The following is a 19,937-nucleotide window of genomic DNA, read 5'->3' on the forward strand; positions in this document are numbered from 1 at the left end:
AGCGGGAAAGGAGCGGAAAGCAGCTGAGGGGGCTGTTCTCACACGGCAGAGGTTAGTGACTCTCCGGACAAATATCTTCTCCCGCTTACCTTCACGGGCGTTAGTTTAAAAAGACACCCACAAAACCGTAGTATTTAATGTTCAGTACTTTCTTTTGTATATGTTCTTCCCTTTAACTGATGGCACCTGCCTCTCAAAATCAAAGAACACAACCACCAGAACACGATCAGGAATTTTGTTGTGAGGAAAGCGTGGGATACCGATCGCTCGTCTGAGCACTCAGTCTACTTAGGTCTGCTGTTGTTGTACCAACCGCCCGGCAGCTGTCGGGGATCCGGATTCCACGGGCCTTTCCCTCCTGAAACATCAGCTGCCTTCCCCTGAGTAACTGCCCGAGAAACTGCATGCATAGGTTTGGAGAAATTTGAAAAGCCTAAATCTGAAAATCTTCTCTTTTGTAGATGACACACAAACTACCCATAAACAAGAAAATACACCCAGTTGTTCCTTTAGACATCCCCCAAGGCAAACAGAACATTAGTTGGGGTAACTTTGTCATCCTTAGTGGCTTAGTTGTCCAACTCTTCAGGATTTTTCCATTTGTCACTGTCACTTTGTGCTGTCAGTAAACATAAACCTTTTGAGGTTTTGAAAAAATCGTAAGTTTGGGTAAAAATGTGAAGTTGAAATGCTGCTAGTTTTAAAGCTTATTCTCATCAGACTAATGCAATGCCATTTTAAACGAATTTACTAAGAATTAACTTTAAAGCAGCTTTTAAAAAACGGACCTTCATATTCACTACAATTAATGCCTTTCCTTGTTAGCTTAGCATCTCGTTTAACTTGTGTTGTGTTGCGTTGTTCTGCTGTTTACTTTTTTTTTTTTTGCATCTAGATAATTGCTCATGTTTGGGGCTTTACAGTGTCTTTTATCTTCTCTATTCTGCAAGGCTCACATCTTGCTTTTCATCCTATTTTCAGAGGACCTTCCCTTCCCTTCCCTTCCCTTCCCTTCCCTTCCCTTCCCTTCCCTTCCCTTCCCTTCCCTTCCCTTCCTTTTTTTTTTCTTAAAAAATATTTATTTAGGTCTCTCTGCTTATTTATTCTGTGCTGCAGAGTGGCATGGAAATATAGAATATGATTTTGTTTTATCCACATAGAGCTTATCTCTATTGAAAGCAACAAGTAGGAAAAAAACCTCGCATCAACATGTTTTCTCTGGCCTTAATAAAAAGGCCTTTGCTTCTGTCTGGAGGGAACCAGGTGCACTCCTACAGGTACAGCAGTAAGTCTGGAACAACCTGGTTGTACCGAGCAAGTACAGTGACCTTGCAGTTACTAGTGAACAGCTCACGGGATTTCTGGGCTCAGACCTTGCACCAATCTGAGTGGTCTGTGGGAGTGAGCAGTATCACAGTGCTTCAGCTTCTCTTGGATCCCATTTATTGACATCTTCTCCCATTCTCACATTTTGATTTATTTATCATTGCATGGGTCGTGCAATTAATGAGATGAGGCTTGGTATAACATGAAAGTGGAGAGAAGTGTCTGTAAATGTTTTGGAGGCTCTTCTTCTTTTATGACCTTTTAAAATATTTCAGTTAGAAACAACATCCTTTTTTTTCAGCAGGTAGCTTGCAGTCCTGCTGGAGTTTTTCATGACTTTTGATTATCTTAATTACCTCTTTGCCTGTGTCACTTTTTCAAGATCCAAAAATAGTTATGAAGATAAAGGACTAAAAATAGTCAGGATGAAGAAGTCATGAATGACAAACACAAACTGCCTTGGAGAAAAGTTCAAAAAACACTAGAGTGTAGTCACAGAAAGTTCAGGGTTCTAGAACTTTTTTTTGCCTGTTTCTGGTTCTTCTGGTTGAACTCAATACAGTGCATCTAAGGTTTTGAAGAAGATGGCTTAAAATTCCTAGGTTAGGAGGCAATTTCAGGCATGCAGAGGTGGCTAGCAGAAATAAGTGAATGAAGTTGACTTTATGCTTGTATCAAATTTACAGTCTGTGGAAAATCTAAGATGGGCATTGAAAATGGCTTGCTATTTAAAAATTATTTCTGGTTTTAAAATGATTGTAATCTTTGTTAGATACTAACTTTCTTGGTAATATGTACATCAATTTGAAACATGTAAGGAAAATATATCTTTAAAAATCTCTAATATTTTCAGTACATCCAAATGGCTGGGTCAGGTAGAGGAAGAGGACATGCTTCATCTGCCTTCAACATGGAGGCTATTGGCTTTGGTAAAGGTGCAGCTCTACCTGATGTCATCTGTAAGCCTCACCACCATTTCCAGTAAGTACAGCCAGTATCTTGGAGCATAGTCTGTGTTCAGGTAAACTGTGTTCACGCTCATGTTTAGCGAACATAGAGAACTTAATGAAATATATGAACACCCCTAAGAATTTTGGATTTTATAATAATGTAAATCATCATTTTTCTTAAATTATCATCAAAGGGGCTTTCCTGCCCCTTTGCTAACTTGTATCACATATTTAACTGGATTACTTTCAAGGAGTTAGTGCATTGAAGTCCTCATCATGATTTGGTTTTCTGGACATTACAAGAACAGAAACACTGGATACTTGAATTTGTCTGAAATGAGTTTACATTAATCTTTGAAGTTATAAATAGCCTTGCTGCTTTTAGAAAATTACTATTTATGCAAACGTGAAAGATTGTGTATGATTGTCCTGTACTGCAGAAGCCAGCATTTGAAAATGACTGAAAGATACTTCGTGTAATTAAGGGAGCATAATTGAGACTTGGCATTTAGGACGTATTTGAAAATCCAATGGCAATAAAGACCATTTTCTGACTGCGTTTTGATGTGCAGGGAAGCTTTTGACTTACTGAACCATATATTATTCATCCTCTTAATCCAGCATCACAATTAAGATGTGTGATTTCATATTACTAAGTCATCTGTAACTGCTTTTCATGTGAATGTTGCAGTCTGCTTGGTAGCACACTTCTGTGCCATCTGAATTCTGTATACACTTCATCTTTTGAGGTACAGTCAGCCTTACAGGACAATTACTAGCCCCAGTATATTTAATGTATACCCTGGAGAAGGTAAAAGGCTTTCTTCCTTCTGTGAACAAAATTTCAGAACCAAGTTAAACTTCTCAGGGCAAATCTGGTGCCATTCAGGAAAATCAGAGTTAATCTACCTGTATACGTAGAATCAATAAAAAATTCAAGTGTTGATTTAATGACTGGATAATGACCAAAAGTATGTTACAGCTTTGACTAACTTACAGTGAAATTATTTGAAGCAGTGAATTATTGCTGTTGCATATTCCTATTAGACACTTTCTGAGTTCACACAAAGTTTCTGTAAATGCAATTAGAAACTCGGTTAAGGAACATCAGCAACATTAAGTGATTTAAAGTGTTGGTCAACTAGCAAATATAGATGGAAGGAGTAAGCTCCTTTCATGGTCCAGATCTGGGACTTGTGATACACTTCATGCTTTGCAACCTACCAGTCAGTTATTGATTTAGCACCATTTATCACATGAGAGAAACAACATCCAGTCTAATTTTGCCTGTAGTATTCAGGATATCTTTAAACTGTTTTGCATATTTATCTTTCTCACTTTCAAGATTCAAGTTAAACAAAAACAAAACACCCCCAAAAAAAACGCCCACAAAAAACCTCCCTCAAAGCCCAAAAATCCAATCCTTAACATTTCATTTAAATTCAGCTGCTAGAAACTGAATTGTGTGAGGGCCTGGTTTTAGACAACACAACCTCACAATAATGGTAATGAGAAGAGTGTCCATGTTATTCAGATAGCATACTTAATGTAGCTGTAACACTGTCATAGAAGTGGTTAAGAACAACACTACTCTGACTGAAGAGAGAAGGAATGGTTTCTGAGAAAGTTCAGTTGGTGAGAATTAATTGTTTTTGGCAATTAAGAGTTTAGGATTACTATGAATGACTGTGTAACAATTTTAATAATTTTTTTTCCTTGATTTTGTACAAAATGCCACATCTTAGGGGTGGGTTATAATTACATCAGTGATGGTCTTCAATTTAAAAAGCTTGTTTTTATCTCAGTTGCAATGTGCAGTTGTCTCTGGGACTGCATTCTGTGGCAAAAGTGGTCTAGCTTTAAGAAAACTGTGGAGTAGATTATTTTTAACTGATATTTTGTGTTACCTGGTTGACAAAACATCTTGTAAAACTAAGAGGGTGTTACAGAGCAGGCTGTAAGCAGGAACTTCATAAATTGTCTTTGCTACAAGAGTGAATGGATTGTTATAAAACCTCAGAGCAGTATCTGTGAGCCAAGTGGTCCTTTGAAGTGTGAGAAGGGAAACATTTTAATTAGTTAGGATGTATCTGTCCATCTTTCATTATTCAGGTAGCAAATGAAAGCCCTGTCTCCTTCTACCTGGAAATTTTGATGTGAAATGTGCCATATAACATAGATTTCCATCGTTCAACACTCATTTTGAGAGAATAGCAGGCATATTCTATAGAAATTTCTTTATTTACCCCACTATGTAAGTTATGAATCACTCTTATTTTCCTGTAGGTGTATCTGCGAAGACTGGGTGACTGCCACCTTGGCAGTGGTTTGGAATTAGTTCCTTGGTTGTGAGTGGCAAGAGTCAGTCAATGTATTTCTTTATTGATGGCATCAGCAATTTTTTCTTCACTAAAGAGCCTTGATCTGAAATCAAAACTACTTGTTACTTTTCTTCTCTTTGCTGATAGTTTCCTATATCTATGAATGCCCCTTGAGACACTGTTATTTTAATTGTAGACTCTTTCATGCACAATTTTGAGAAGGTTTTCTGTTTGCTTTCATAACTAAGTGTAAGATTTAGCTTCATCTATGATGTCTTCTTTTTCCTTGGTGAGTACGTATCTGAAGGATGGAATGCCATGTAGAGAGATCTTGACAGACTGGAGGAGTGGGTGCATGGGAATCTCATGTAGTTTAATAGAGTGAGTGCAAGTGCTGCACCTGGGTTGGGCCATTGCCAGCACCTTGAGGGAGGGATTGTTCCCCTCTTCCCTGTTTTGGTGGGATCCCATGCATGAGCTTTGGGGGTTCTGCATGAGCTCTGGGGTCCCAGAACAGGAAGGACATGGACCTGTTGGAACAAGTCCAGAAAAGGCCACTCAGTTGATCAGAGGGAAGGAGAACTTCTCCTATGAGGAGAGGCTGAGAGAATTTAGATTATTCAGCTTGTAAAAGAGAAGGCTTCAGGCTGACCTAATTGCAGCCTTTCAGTATCTGAAGGGAATTTACAGAAAAGATGGGGCAATAGCATGTAGTGATAGGACAAGGGGGAATGGGTTCAAATTGAAAGAGAGTAGGTTTAGATTAGATATTAGGGGGAAAATTATTCACTGTGAGGGTAATGAGGCACATAGGTTGCTCAGGGAAATTTTGGATGCCCCGTTTCTGGAGGTGTACAATGCCAGGCTGGATGGGGCTTTGAGTAACCTGATTTAGTGGAAGGTGTCCCTGCCCATGGCAGTGGGGTTAGAACAAGGTGATGTTTAAGGTCCCATCCAACTCAAACTCTTCTGTGATTCTATGAGTCTGTGATTATGTGCTAGAAGTCTTTGACGCTAAAGGTCAAAGGCTATCTTTGTTACTATTTTTTGTAAAATATCTGCAATTATCCCTGATTGGGTTAACAGTGCAATCAGATTCAGTAATTTTGCACTAAGTGGATTTTGCATGTGGTAATTTGTCAAGAGAAAATGTGACTGATTTAAAAATACTAAAGTTTTGGTATTGCTTTCAGCATTAGAGATTGTATGTAAAACATTATTATCCATGAATTAATGGATGTACTTGCACTGTATGACTACTGTATTATTTACAATGAATTTCTCAATTTACTTCTTGTGCCTGGAAGAAGGTTAAATGGATTAAAGTGTTTAGCTGCTGTTTTGGATAGGATGCAAAGCTCTTCCATTGCAGAAGTACTGGAAGTCTTGGACGCTGGTGACCAGACACAACCTTTTGAGACTTGGGAATACTGGATACTATTTATGAATAACACAGTGATGTTAAATGTTTGATTGTGAAACTCTTGAAGACTAGAGAGTTACTGTTATATTTGATGTTTCAATTTAGTCTCTGAATAAATCTGCATTTAACAATTCCATGCTTTTCAAGGATAAAAGAATAAATGATAGTATTTTTGGAGAATTGGGTGTTTTTTGTTTTGGAGTGGGGTTTTTGTTCAGTTTTTTTACTGTGTGACAACAAGAAACTGTTCAACATGGGATTAGAAAAATATACTCTATGTTCAGTTACAGGTAAATATCAAGGACTGTGTCTGGATTGCCTTGACTGTGAACTGAGTAGCAGTTTCTCCATAGCACTTGAGAGATAGTCAGGAGTACCAGGACAATGCAAAGGAGCAAGAAACGTGGACACTCAGAAATAGCTGAGGTTATCAAAGGCGAATTTTCTTTGAGCCTGTGAAATCTTCTGATCTTTTAAGTATTTGATTCACTATTTTTCATTCAATAAAAAAGGTAAGAAATGATTACCAAGTCATATATTCCTTCCAGTCCTGTATTTTGAGAGTTATTGTACTTGGCATGATTTCAGATCAAGGTGAGTATTGTTTTGTCAAAAAAAAAAAGAAATAATCTGCTTTTATTTATTTACCCTGTTGTAACAACTGATTGGCAGCACAAATGCAAACTTTAGCTCTCACTCTTGCTCTCCTTTTTCCTTACTCACTTCATAACTGTTTTGAACTAGGAGCAAACACTGATGTTACTAAAAATACCCCAGCCTTATGTCTGTCATGGGAAGCTATGTTTTATAATATTAGCCTTCCCAAACCATATCTTTATAGCTCACTACTGGGATTACTGCAAAGTTAATTACATAATAAGTAAGTTGAAGAGCCTGTGGGCCACTGGAATGGCTGAACTTTGTCTCCTTGGGATAAAAGCCAGTTGTCATTATGTGGGTAAAATGGCAATCCTGACTCCCGTTGCTCAATTTAAATTACAGCTAGAATTTCCTGAAACTGTTGTGCTAAAATATTTTGGCATGTATGTAAATAGGATCAAGCACCCTTCCTTTCCCTGGTGGCAGGGGAAGGATTACTGCTGTAAATCATAATTTTTCTATTAAAGCTATTTTCTGTACAGATAGGAGAAGACTCCCAGGAGAGATGAAACCAAAGAAGGTAAACAAAAAAGGTATGTTATATATTTTAAGAAACAGATATTACATAATAGTTGAGAGACAGAAGCTGTAACGAAGATACTTAGAGGAAAAAATGCTAGAAATGTGAATTAGTCTAAATCATTAAGGCTTTTGGCAGATTTTTTCCATAAATATTTTATTAGTCTGCCTTTTGTGATTTTTGCTTTGCTTCTGTAGGATATTTTAACTTACTGGAACAGACTTACCTTCCTTTTTTCTGCCTTATGTCTTCATGCACCATATTAACATACAAGATATGTAACAGTGAAAAATTTTAAAAAAATCCACAAATCTTTTTTGTTTTGAAAACTTGTATCTTTAGTCAGCACTCATCCTTCTATTCAGTAGTAACTGGCTGTTCAGGTTTCCTTTATATTTTGGTTTCTCAATTATCTTGTTAATGATTTGGTTGATTTTTGAATTTTTAGGCCTTTTGTATGTAACTTAATGTGGGTTATTTTCTATTTTTCCTGATTTTACTTTATTTTCAGCTTTTGTCTGCAGAATCATGAATCAGATCCTTGAAAAGCAGTTGGAACTGGTAGTGGTAGTACTTACAAAAAAACAGATTTTTATTACACAGCATAATTTGTTTTTCAAAGTGTTTTTCGAAGTGTTTTCACTTTAAGTTCTATGTAGAAATTTGTGGCCTCCTATGAGAAGAAACTCTTGGCCTCTTGTGTTTAGTTGTCTGTTTATATATAATTGTTTGCTTTCTTCCAAGTCTTTCATGTGTCATTTTTCAGTTCACAGATAGAACAGAAAAAGGAATGGGAATGTGCATAGTCACAGAGACTGGCTCAGCTGGAATCTTTGTTCCTTTTTAGAGCATCATTGAGAAGCATAATACAGAAGGTAGACTGTAAGATTCAACTGAAAATGAAATATTTATTTGCAAAATCTCCATAGGTGGGACCAGAATATACCTGGGTTTTATTCCAAAAGAAGAAACTATGGGCTTTTATAAGCCTATGCACAATAGTTTTTGCCCCGAGATCATAAAAAGAGAATGACTGCTCAATGGGGGAATTTTTCTTTCTTTAGTTCCAGTTTCTCTACTGGCTCTTAAAAGTACACTCCTCTACATGTTATAATGGCAAAGATCAGCTGACCATCAGAATTTGATTGGATTAAAAACCAGGTTCCCCTAAAAGCAAAAACAATGTGGGGCTAAGGGCTTTTTTGTGGACTCCTGATGATACATTTAGTTGGTTTATTGGTTTTGGGTTTTTTTGGTTTTTGTTTTGGTTTGGTTTGGTTTTTTGCGTGTTTGTTTGTTTTGTTTTTGTTTGGTTGTTTGTTTGTTTTTTTGGTGGAATCCTGATGATACAGAGTTATATATTAGTCAGGAAGTTTGTACATAGCTGATCAGTGACCCTTTAGAGCTCCTGGTACTTGTCTTTGTTGACACATAGCTTAGGTGACACTTTAACCATGGTGGAACAAAGGTGAACAAATCAACAGAATTTGTACAGAAATTCAAACCAGGTTCCTACCATTCTCCCTTTTTAGCTTGCAGGAGTGGTTTTGGGATCAATACAGTTCCATGCACAGAAGCAGCTTTACTTTTACACACCTCCCCTCCCTCTTTCTGGTTTCCCTGAATGTTTTAACTGAAGACCTTGCCACCTGCCTTCTCAGTGACAAAACTTTGGGTAGAATTCCACACTGACCCTGGGCTGTGAAATGCAAAATCCTACATACCAGCAGTGCCTGCTGAAAAGAAAAAATACATAAATAAGATAAATAAAAATGTCATCTGGGTTCAGTTGACATTGTAGGCCAGCCATATGCATAGGTATATAGCACTCAAATTGTATGCATTTTAGCCCAAGTACTGGAAGACCAGGTATTAGACTGTATTCCATTGCATTTCTAAGGTATATAACATAGGGAGCTATTTTGCTTCCATAGTTCTAACAGTGGGTCAGTGTTGTCACTGACATATTTTATGAAAATCTTTTCACTAGGATTTTTTCCTGAGAAGCTTAGATGCCTCAGAAACAAAATGTAAACAATAACTATCTGATGGCTGTGGAATGTGATCTGGAGATGGTTTACCAACAGGTGCATCTTTGATTGGTCTCATGTGGTTGTTTTTACTTGATGACCAATGACAGCCAGCTGTGTCGAGGCTGTGAGCAGTCATAAGATTTTATTATTCATTCCCTTCTTTGCTAGCCATCTGATGTCTTCTCTCTTTTTCTTTAGTATAGTTTTAATTTATCATTTTCTTTTAATACAATATATACCATAAAATAATAAATCAGCCTTCTGAAACATGGAGTCAAGATTCTCATCTCTTCCGTGGGGTTGCCTGCAAATTACACACCGTGTTTCTAATTTATAAGGGCCAAAGATGCCCAACTCCTAGAGACAAATCTCATGTCCGTTTGTTCCATATGTGTTATCTGTAAAAGCCTGCAGGAGGTTGTGCAGGGATGATAATTCTAAATTGCACTTTCTGCTTGTTTTCCTAAAAATCCTACTTCATTCTGGATGTGTTCGCTTTGATGCTGTTCATGTTTTTGCAGAGCAGCTTGACTCTCCTGAGCTCTGTGCAGTGCTTTAGTCATATCATCCTTTCCTAGGCAAAACACTGGAATAAACTCTTATGTTATTTATGACAAATGTTTTTGATAAAATAAAAGTGTTTTCTCAGCAGTTCCCAGTGTTCTCTGTCCTTGAGCATTTGGGGAACTTTGGTTTAGGGTGCTGCCATTCAAGTAACTCTTACCTGAGTATACAGTTTGCTATTTTTGATCTTTGCTCCACCATACAGTTAATCAGGGAGTAACTTGATAAAGATTATACTCATGAATCAGGGGACTATGCAGAAATACACAACATAGATTCATTAGATGAGAGCCGACTGTAGTCCAAAAGCCATGTAGCTGTAATAATCATGCCTTGTGTTAGAGCTAATGAACTTCTGCCTTTTTTTAACACCTACTTGTCTGAAGTATCCATCATTATTGTTTTGTATAAATTAGTAAAAATGAGTTTTTATTTTTTCAAGATGATTAAACATAACAAGTGAGATTCTGTTCTAGTTTCTTAGCATTTTTTACGTATATAGATGACTAAAATTTTGTGAAGCTGAATGTTGTATTTTAGCCCAGCCTTTAGTCAACTACTTGTTTAAACTGAATTTCAGCCTAGCCTTCTAGGCATCTCTTAGGTAAATCAGGCATTTGCATCTCTGTGAATGATGTAGCTCAAAGTTTCAGGTAATTTTCATACAGACAGAATGGGATTTCCGTGGCATACTCAGGATGTATTTACTCTTAAGAACAAGTAAAACAAAGAATTTGTCTTTTTCACATTAACAAAAAAAATAACAGTGATGTATTTTGTTTCACCAGGTGCAAAAACAAAAAAGGCAAAAAACTCTGAGCCTAAAAGTAATCTGGATGTCATTTAAAAAAATTGAAGTAAGGTATGCATACTTTTTCTAAATTTTCCAATAGACATTGAAGGAAAATGAAACCTAATATGTTTATTAGTACAAATGGAATAACATGCACAGACTTTTTCTGGTCTTGTCTTGCTACTCTGACAGAGAACTGTTCTGCAGCATTGTGGCACAAGGGTTTGGGTACGAGTCTGGCTGTGGAAAAACTACTTTCTTTGGTTTTTTTTGTACCTGAACACAACAACCAACTGCTCTTCACTGGGTAGCAACATAGTCTAATGTAAATAGTAGAGCTGCTATTGGAGCTTACAGAAGGAGGAACTAGTGCCAGTGTTTTTAAATCTGTTGCTGTTTCACCCATCTATTGATGTTGGAACATAAAACAATTTACTAAGTTGAGAAGAAACATACAGAAACTTAGGACATGACCTCTGTTTTGTTGGCAGTTACTTTCCATGTGTCAGTGGGAACCTTTAAGGTGAAACAGCTTCATATTTTTTCTCCTGGTGATCCACCAGTTGTTTAAAGTAGTTATATTATTACATACAGTATGTGGTATTGCTTTATCAAGTATGACATGGTCTTCTGTCAACTGTTCTAACAGTGGATGATATAGGGGAATTGTCATCTCAGTTTATTACACAGGACATGGTTTTTTATGGCTGATTCTTGACCAAGTAAATCCTTATTAAGTTCTTGTGCTTCACATCATATTGTTTTAAATGTTGACACACAACATTTGCACAGCATTGTTACACTACCTGTCTTGCTGTTAAGTACATCTCAACTCTGGTAGTGTGGAGGATATGCTGTTGCTGTAACATGGGATTACCTTGTTAAGATTGCCTTGTGACAGGCGCTAGAAAAGAAGGATGAAGAAAAAGAAAAACCTGAAGATGAGAAAGACAAAAGACAAAGAAGGTGAAGATGATGAAGAAGCAGAAGAAACAGAGGAATATGATGAAGAAGAGCATGAAGAGGTATAATGTTAGTTTTCCTATTTATACAGAGTCAGATCGTCCCAAGCTCCCAATAAGGTAGAGTTGTTTTGGGAGAAATTATTACATTCATTATCTTTGTTGCACCACATTGTATTATAAATTTAAGCGACTGTTCTAGACTTATTACTCACAAAGAGCTCTGATAAAAAGATCTTGTACATAAGAATGTGTTGACACAATCAGTACACACAATTACTCCTTTTTATCACGAAAACAGTGATGCCTGTTGTTTCATATATAACAGGACTTCATTACAGTATTTTCGTTTTTCTTTCCCAATAATCTATTACTGTTTTAAAGTGTGGGTGCTCAAGTGCAGTTTAAATAATTTTTCTTCTATAAATTGTCTTCTCTACACATATAGTGATTTTTTCCCCGTTGGTTTAGGAAAATGACTATGTTTCTTCCCATTTTGAAGATGGGGATGGCTTTGGTGTTGTCAGTGATGACAATATGGTTGAAGCAACATAGTAGCTGTTGTTTCTAAGTGTTAAACTGCTCAAGCCTTACACTACATGAAGCAGAATTACGGAGATAGGCTGAGTATAAATAGACTTAATGCTTTAGCTCTGTTGGTTTTAAGCAGACTCTCCAAAAACACACTGGAGTTTAATTGTACTATTCTGTAAAAGAGGCTAGGGAACAATTTGTTTTGTTCTTTTGCTAAGTGCTTTGCAGACATGCCTTTTTAAGGTCCTCTGGAACGCCTATGGATAGAGTAGGCTGTATGCCATTGTGTTTCCTCTGCACAGAAAAAAAAAGTATGCATTTTACTTGAAGTTGTGCCTAAGCATTTGCACTAGTCAGTTCTATGCCTCAACAGTAAAATGTTAAAACAAATAATGAAATTCTTGATGATCACTGTAAAAAAAAGACACAGAGCCTTTATGGACATAAGCTGCGTGTTGGTAGCTGACTCCTTTGAAGAACTTTAAGTAACTTCTGAGTTCAAGTAACTGAAAATAACTGACAACTATGCATTTCAACATAAACTGACTTAGAAGGACCAATGCATGATGTCTTAATTAGAAAAATAAGAGAATGCCAAGAAAAAGCCAAAGCTTAATGTTTGGAAGCATCCTTTTTATTTGAAAACAAACAGCTGTTGTGTTGAAAACTTATTACTGAGATTAGATGCTTGAAGAATGTTGTGACAGCACATTCTCTATATCTTACTGTCTTTTGATAGTAAAAAATACTATTTTTTATTGTTACTACATTAGTGTTGATCAGGGGTTTTGGGCTTTTTATGTTGCTTGGTTTTGAAGTGTTATTTTCTTTTAAAGAAGTGTTTCACATTACTGATGACTGGGAAACAATTCTGCATTATTCTGTGAACTTCTGATATACACAACACAGAAGATGTGAATGAGGCAAGGATGCTGAAAATTAAATTTGCTTGCCGTGACTGTAACTGCTTCTGCTAGCTGTTCTCCCTGTGCAAGGTGAATGGTGAGACTCCTTACTCCCTACAAAAGAAATGCAAATAGATGGAACCATAAAATTGATGCTAGAAAAGTTACTGCACGAGTAACAATTTGTTGACAAGTTGTGGCTTGCCTGAACAAGTACAGTATCTTGTTCTGTAGCAGACAGCAATTCTTGAGGACCGATTACTTTCTCCATTCATCTTTCTTCTAATGGGCAACTGCCTTCCTACTGCACTGTTGAGAAATATTACTCTGGTAAAAATCAGGTCTTTTTGAGTCCTTTAAGAGGTAAACTGTAGTCACCTCTGTCATCCAGAGGGAATTGCAAAGTCTTAGGCTGGACCCTCCAGGATTAGTTTAGCTATGGTAAATAAGGCCATCAGTTAGGAACAAGTTCTGCAAGGACACAGATCAGTGCCAGGGCACTTCTGAAAAGCAGTCAGATTGTGCTCTTCCAGAGGTGTAATACTCGCACCTCTGCTTAGAAGCTGATTTTCTGATTGCTTAGAATTTATTGCAAGACCATAATGCCAATAAAACTTATGACTGTTCTTTAGTCTGCAGCAAACTTCAAATTTGGACATGCATATATTCAAACCCTAATTTATACCACAGAAGAATACTGCTTTCAGTGTCATCTCACCGTCGAAGAACTTCACTGATTCCTCCCTTACTTGTTCATACCTATTCCTAAGAACTAAAATGTTCTCCAAAATTTATGCAGAGGAGTTCAAAGTTTACAAGGCATGAACAGAATAAACCATAAAGGCTGCAATTATAGTATGCTAGATATGAATGCTGCCAACAAAGTACTTGCTGGCTAAGGATTTTTATTGTGGATTATACACAAAAATTGGCCTAAACAAAAACAAGTAGTAGCCTGCTGTAATAAAACATGCAAAATACTTAGAATTAAAAATATATTAGATGCACCATTTTCACTGCAGTCTAAAATAAAATCTTTATTTTACATATATTACTTACATTTTTCTAAAAGCAGAGGAGCAGAAGTATTTAAAATAAGACTTGCATCCTCACTCAGAAGTATTTCACAAAGTTGAATGTTCAGCCCTTATACAAGTTACAAAGACTATTTGTGAGAACTTATTCCGAAGTATACCAGACTTAAAATATTTAGATTTTATATGATCCAGCAGTGCAATATGCACTTAAGTTTAAAACAGAATGTGTTGCAATTATTCCAAAAGGTCATTTACAACTCAATTATTCCATGTTTGTGGGCGTTTTGGCTCTTTTTTGTTTGCTTTTGGGGTTCTTTTTTTATTTGTCTTTGGTTTTGTTTGTTTAAGAAGTCAGTTTCTAGAAGACTACCTTCACAGATTTTATCTTGGATAAGATTTAAGTTCCTCACAGAGCAGTTATCCAGTTTATTCCAGACTGTGATGATGAATTACTGGCTATGTTGTACTTTGGAAAAAAGCTGTAAAGATCCCCACATTCTGCAGCAAGGCAAGCCAGCTGATGGTTGTAGATTACCAGGATCAGGAGTCCTACAGTCTTGAAAAGAGTTCTACTGTATCTTCTGATAAAGTTAACTCTAATTAAAAATGTACTGTATGAAATATGTTACACAATATATATGTAAAAACATACCAGGCTCCTGGTATGGAATATGGTCACATAAAATAGCTATTCCTTTGTGTTTTTCTGAAGACTGCTTATTTTAAGGTAAATGAAGGCACATCACCCTTAACTCAGTGCCAGTAAGGCACAGGTCTTTGACACTGTAAAAGCCCAAAGTCTGGGACACACTAGAGGACTCTTTAGCTGTACCACCACAGACCTCTGCATCATACATCAACAGGTCAGAGACCTTCCTGACCTAGTCAAACCACAACGACAGTTAAATTCATTTCTGTACCAACAGCAATTTAGAAACCATCAGTCCAGGTATGTGCTATATATTAGGCTTATGCTGCATCATCACAATAGCTAATTTAATGTTCTTTGATGAATCCATAAGAAATGGAAGGATAAAGTATTAGAACTGGTGAGTTTCAGCAACAGGATGGGAGAAGAAGCAAAACAATAAAATTATGCAGCAAAAAAATTATGCATTATATACCAAATTTCATCCTATATAGAAAACATTTGATTTTATGTGCCAAAGCTTTCTTGTCTGAGTGAGTCACCTTTTAAAGTTTTAACCATGAGACCTGTATCGCTTTAGCCACCATAAATTATTTTGTGAAGCATTTTTTCATATAAAACTGCTACCTCAGTGTTTATGTTTGTCTTACTGGCATATTCTCTTAAAGAAAATAACTACTATTTGAAAGGATCTTTGAAAACAAGTGTTATGCAGACCATCAAGTTCATGCTGTTTGTAATCCCTTTTCTAGTGTGGAGACTATGAGCAGGCTCACTATCTCCACAGATGCCCGTTTAATCAAAAGGCTCAACAGTAACATAGTTCAGGCACTTAACTTTACACCATCCTCCTTCAAGCTTTGGCTGGCCTCAGTTTCAATATAATACAAATCTTGTATATAGGCAAATCTTGTTCATACACTTGGCATGTCAGTGAAGACTCTTTGCTCCACTTCTTGGGGAAACAGGTGCTGCAAGAATAAATGAGGCCCAAGTCTTCACTCTCAGAATCTCACAAAGCATTCTGGAGTACCTCAATAGAACACATTCACTTTACCTTTTTGTACTGCATATACTTAGTTAAGACACTCATTGAAAAAATTACAATAGTAGTTTAAAGGATGCTGTCTGTTTTTCCACTTCTCTCTTTTTAAGTCCTAATCAAGTTTGTTATCCTGGGTTTTGGTAATAAATACTGTTTTGAAAAGGACAATGGAATTCTTACTCCACAAGGCAAATATAACCAAAATAATTATAGGCACCATCTCAGTTTCTATTTAAAAGTATTTTGAGTACACAAGTACCTCCTTTCTGTATGAACAGTCCAGAGGTGTGGGGCTTTATTTATGTTCTTATGGGGTTTTGTTTGTTTTTTATCTTGAAGCATTTTTAGATGGGGAAGAAAAAGAGGAGAAAAACCAAGGCTGATCATGAAACTCCAAGAGAAACATTTATGAGGGGATTGGTTAATAAATACAGTAAGATGTAAAGTACAAGTCTGTAGTACAAGTTGTCTATTCTGCTCAAATTTGCTAGCAGGCATTAAATATAATTTGAAGTCTTCTAGGACATTTCAGGAAAATGTTAAGAGCTTGAGGTTCATGGGCACAAGACCAGTATTAGCATGCTCAGTACCCACATGACTGCTATCTGAAGAATCAGTTGGTCGTGAACTGAGATAAACTGGAAGGGGAAAAAGATAAATCTATTAGCAGAAAATAAGGACTACTGGGGCAGTTACAGCAATGTGCCACATTTCAGCACTTCTTTCATTCTACACACAGGTGACCAGATGAGAATGCAGTCCAGTCAGTTTTCAGGAGGATACCAAGGAAGAATGTAAAGTTTCAAGAGGACTCCTAAGTGGACTGTGTTGAGGCACAGAATCACAGAGAAAACAAATTACCCTAGTGCCTATACTGAAAAGTACTAAAGAATGGGTTGACTATAGGCACAAGATTTCAAGATTCCAGTTTAAGTGTTGGCTACTGCCTCTGTAAAAAAGAACTTCATGCTGGCTATTAATTATGGAATGACTCCGTTTTAAAAGAAATCTTACTCTATAAGAAAGATTAAATTATGAGAACACCACTTTAACTTAGAACTGTAAACCTGATATTAAAATGTCAAGTGTACTATGAATTCTGTAAATCCTTTCAGATGTTTAAAAGTTAGCTATCCCCATATGCCCACTTCTGGGCTGTAAAACACAGACTCCTTGTGTATTAGTTTGAACTATATTTTTTCACCTCATCATTAATTAAGAAACATGCCTATCAGAATAGAAAAAAGTGCAAAGCTTCAGAGATGACTTCATACCTTAATATACACCCCAGTCTTGTAAATTGCCTATCTCAGGCATATTCAGAGATTATGTGATCCCCAGAAATATCCTTGTAGTGGAACACTGCCCATAAAGGCAAGTCACACATCAGTACACTTCTCTGCATTCCAAGTGCATTTTGCATTCTGTGGATTCCCCTTTACCTAAGGTTATGTTATGTATCTACAAACAACAGTTGCCTAGGGTCTTCCACTATTAATGCTGAAGGTCTCCTTGATTATCAACTTTCATAATATTTGTTGGATTTATTCCATTTTCTGTTTCTTTCTGATGTGATACTGCTGTGACAAACAAATGGGAAGATTCCATTGGAAAATGGTGACTGACATCTGCTTTCACTAGAACTTCATAATACAGGAGATAAAAAACTGGAGTTACTATGCCAATAATCAACATAATCACTACTGCTGTCCACCATCCTATACCCCAGTCTGCTCCATAGTAAGGATCCTTGCATTTTTTAGTTTTACCATCAGTTTCAAAACAGATCTGTTGGGCTGCTAAAGCAGAAACAACTTCATTCAGATTCTCTCTCTTTGTATCATTACACTTCACTATTTCTTCTATATCTCGATCGACTTCTTTTAAGAAGTTGCCAGCAGTCTCATTAGCAGAGAATTTATCACAAAGAGATGTTTCCTGTACTTCTGGGGAACACAGAGCAGGCCGAAGAGCTGGTCTTCCTTTTGGAGATATATGAGTTTCAGTCAATACACTGAACTTTTTCACTGGAATTCTGATAGACCTCAGGGCAAAAAAATCTTGATCGTTGATAAGATTGTTAACTCTCTTGATATCTGCAACCTAAAAATGAAAACAACAGCTAAAACATTGTATTCCATTGAACCAAAACTCTGCTAATAGTACTACACCGATAAGAAATACAAGTCTTTTGTAAGGAAACAAAGATAAGGCCTTTGTTTTTGCCCTACCCAAGTCAGCTCTCCTTTTCCATATTCTTGTTCAAAATATCATTTTGCTCAAATTAAGTTCAGATTTTAAACTGAAGTCTAGGGCAAGGCCTTTGGTTTTTATTACCATTAAATTTGTGGGTTTTTAAAATTGATACCCATTCATATAGTATGAAGTCAGAAGAGGCCAAAGATCAAATCTGAACAACTTTACAGCAAAAAGGAAATTAATTATGATGCAAAACCCCTCTCACTTCAGATAAGAAGACTGAAAATCAGTTCACATAGATACATTAACTTATATGTATGCTCAGCTATCAGCTGGCAACTATCTCTGTGAAATTAATGAGAATTCACCTCACTTTAAGTTTTCAAATTATGTAAATTACTGTTAACTTCTAATTCAGTGAAAAACTTATGAGTTAGGAGTTATTACAAAGTATGAGTTTGTAATTCATCTAGCCATGGGCGTGGGTTTTTTTCTGCTTCTGGGGGCTAGAAGGCAGAAAACAAGTATAACTTTTAAACTACTGTCATCTACCTTACTTAACTCAGCTCTCCCCTTTTTCTATTCTTGTTCAAAATTAATCTCACTTTGCCTGCAGTAAGTTCAGATTTTAAGTCTAATGTGAAACATTCTGCAGGGATTTAAGTGCACTGAGATAATCACTGGCTTCACTTTCAGATGGTAATTCCCTCACTGTAGAAGGCACAGCCACAAACGTCACCATAATGAAGTACTTCCCAAATCAGTGCTTTTCTGCAACACCTGCAAAGCACACAGGAATTACGCTCATTTCAAGATGCACTGTATCCAAGTTCACGCAAACCTTTTCAATGTGTAGAAGTCATTCAGCTACTATGGCGGTGTATTTGTTAAGTGTATGATGTTCAATAAATTGGGTAAGAATAAAAGACTGCCAAATGCAGCAATTTATGATTCCACCACAACGCAACTTATACTTTCTGCCTCAAGTCCCAGGATTGCTCTTCACATCCTCTTGAATTTGCAAGAAAGAGCACACTTTTTAGTTGTCCTTCCTTTCTTAGTGAGGCCTGACCTCATAAAGCTGCTCAAAATACCCAACTGCAGTAGGTTCTGAAGCCAAGACTTGGTTATGGAGGCTACGGTCTGCCATGATTAGGAAATAGTTATGTCAAGACTTCAATACCTCAAGTCACAACAGGAGGGCCACAATTCTGTTTCTGCCTGAAGAATTAGATGACAGCATACTCTGTACATACAGATTTTCAACTTGACCTCATGGCACCTGTGCACTTAGCACTCAGTCGCATCATCACACACAGCTGTGTGAACACACACAGCTGATTTCCTGTTAAAACTGGAAACATCAACCAAGACCAATGCCATTGCCTTAATAGCACTGGCAGCCAAAATTACTGGGTAGGCAGGACATTTACCAGAATAATGTAAGAACTGAGCTAGAAGTAGTGAGCACAAGAAGGGTGCACAGGGGTGGAAAGTTCCCAAAAGTACAGCATGCTCATGCTCGAAATACTAGAGCAATTTAGCGTAATTCAAAAGAAAAATATGGAGGACTTTTTCCCCTACTTTGATGGAATTAGGGCTCCACACAAACCCTTAAGATAGTTCACCAACACCTTTGTCACCCAGCCCAACAGCGAGGATGGCACTAGATGTGCCGACCTGTGACTGGAGAACAGCTTTGAATGCAACATTTGTGTACTCTGAGAGTGTCACAACCAAAACTACGCACTTGTTTCCCATACTTCTATTAATTTTAAGGGGAAAAGCCCACGGAACCGGAAACCTGCGCTGTAACACGAACACTCCTGACGTAATTTTCCACTTCTGAGACACACTGTGTTTGCTACGCGCTGCCTCCGCGGGCAGCCGGCCTGGGATCGGCCTCGCGGGCCCCGCGCCCGGGCACTTACGGAGCAGCAGAACTGCAGCGCGATCGCGTTCAGCGTGTCCCCTTCCCGGATGTCCTTCGTCAGCAGGACTATGTCATCCAGCCTG

At 37.2% G+C, this 19,937-nt stretch overlaps 1 protein-coding gene and 1 long non-coding RNA gene across 2 annotated transcripts in view; one reads left to right on the forward strand and one right to left on the reverse strand.

Moving 5' to 3' along the window:
* Positions 1-2,195: 2,195 nt before the first annotated feature.
* LOC115948145 lies at positions 2,196-10,660 on the forward strand. The gene is made up of 5 exons (XR_004081993.1): positions 2,196-2,307; positions 6,305-6,310; positions 7,163-7,213; positions 7,967-8,075; positions 10,586-10,660. It is a non-coding gene; the product is annotated as an uncharacterized LOC115948145 (long non-coding RNA).
* Positions 10,661-13,844: 3,184 nt separating this feature from the next.
* LYSMD3 (LysM domain containing 3) overlaps positions 13,845-19,937 on the reverse strand; it is a 9,197-nt gene continuing 3,104 nt past the window's right edge. The window contains exons 3-4 of the mRNA XM_031058941.1: positions 19,853-19,934; positions 13,845-17,825 (exon numbers count right to left, since the gene is read on the reverse strand). Of these exons, the coding sequence (XP_030914801.1) occupies positions 17,217-17,825; positions 19,853-19,934 (691 nt within the window). The 3' untranslated portion in view covers positions 13,845-17,216. The remainder of the gene's footprint in view (positions 17,826-19,852; positions 19,935-19,937) is intronic.

This window comes from Geospiza fortis, unplaced genomic scaffold (genome assembly GCF_000277835.1).
Source record: "Geospiza fortis unplaced genomic scaffold, GeoFor_1.0 scaffold279, whole genome shotgun sequence".
In the NCBI taxonomy this organism is placed as follows: domain Eukaryota; kingdom Metazoa; phylum Chordata; class Aves; order Passeriformes; family Thraupidae; genus Geospiza; species Geospiza fortis.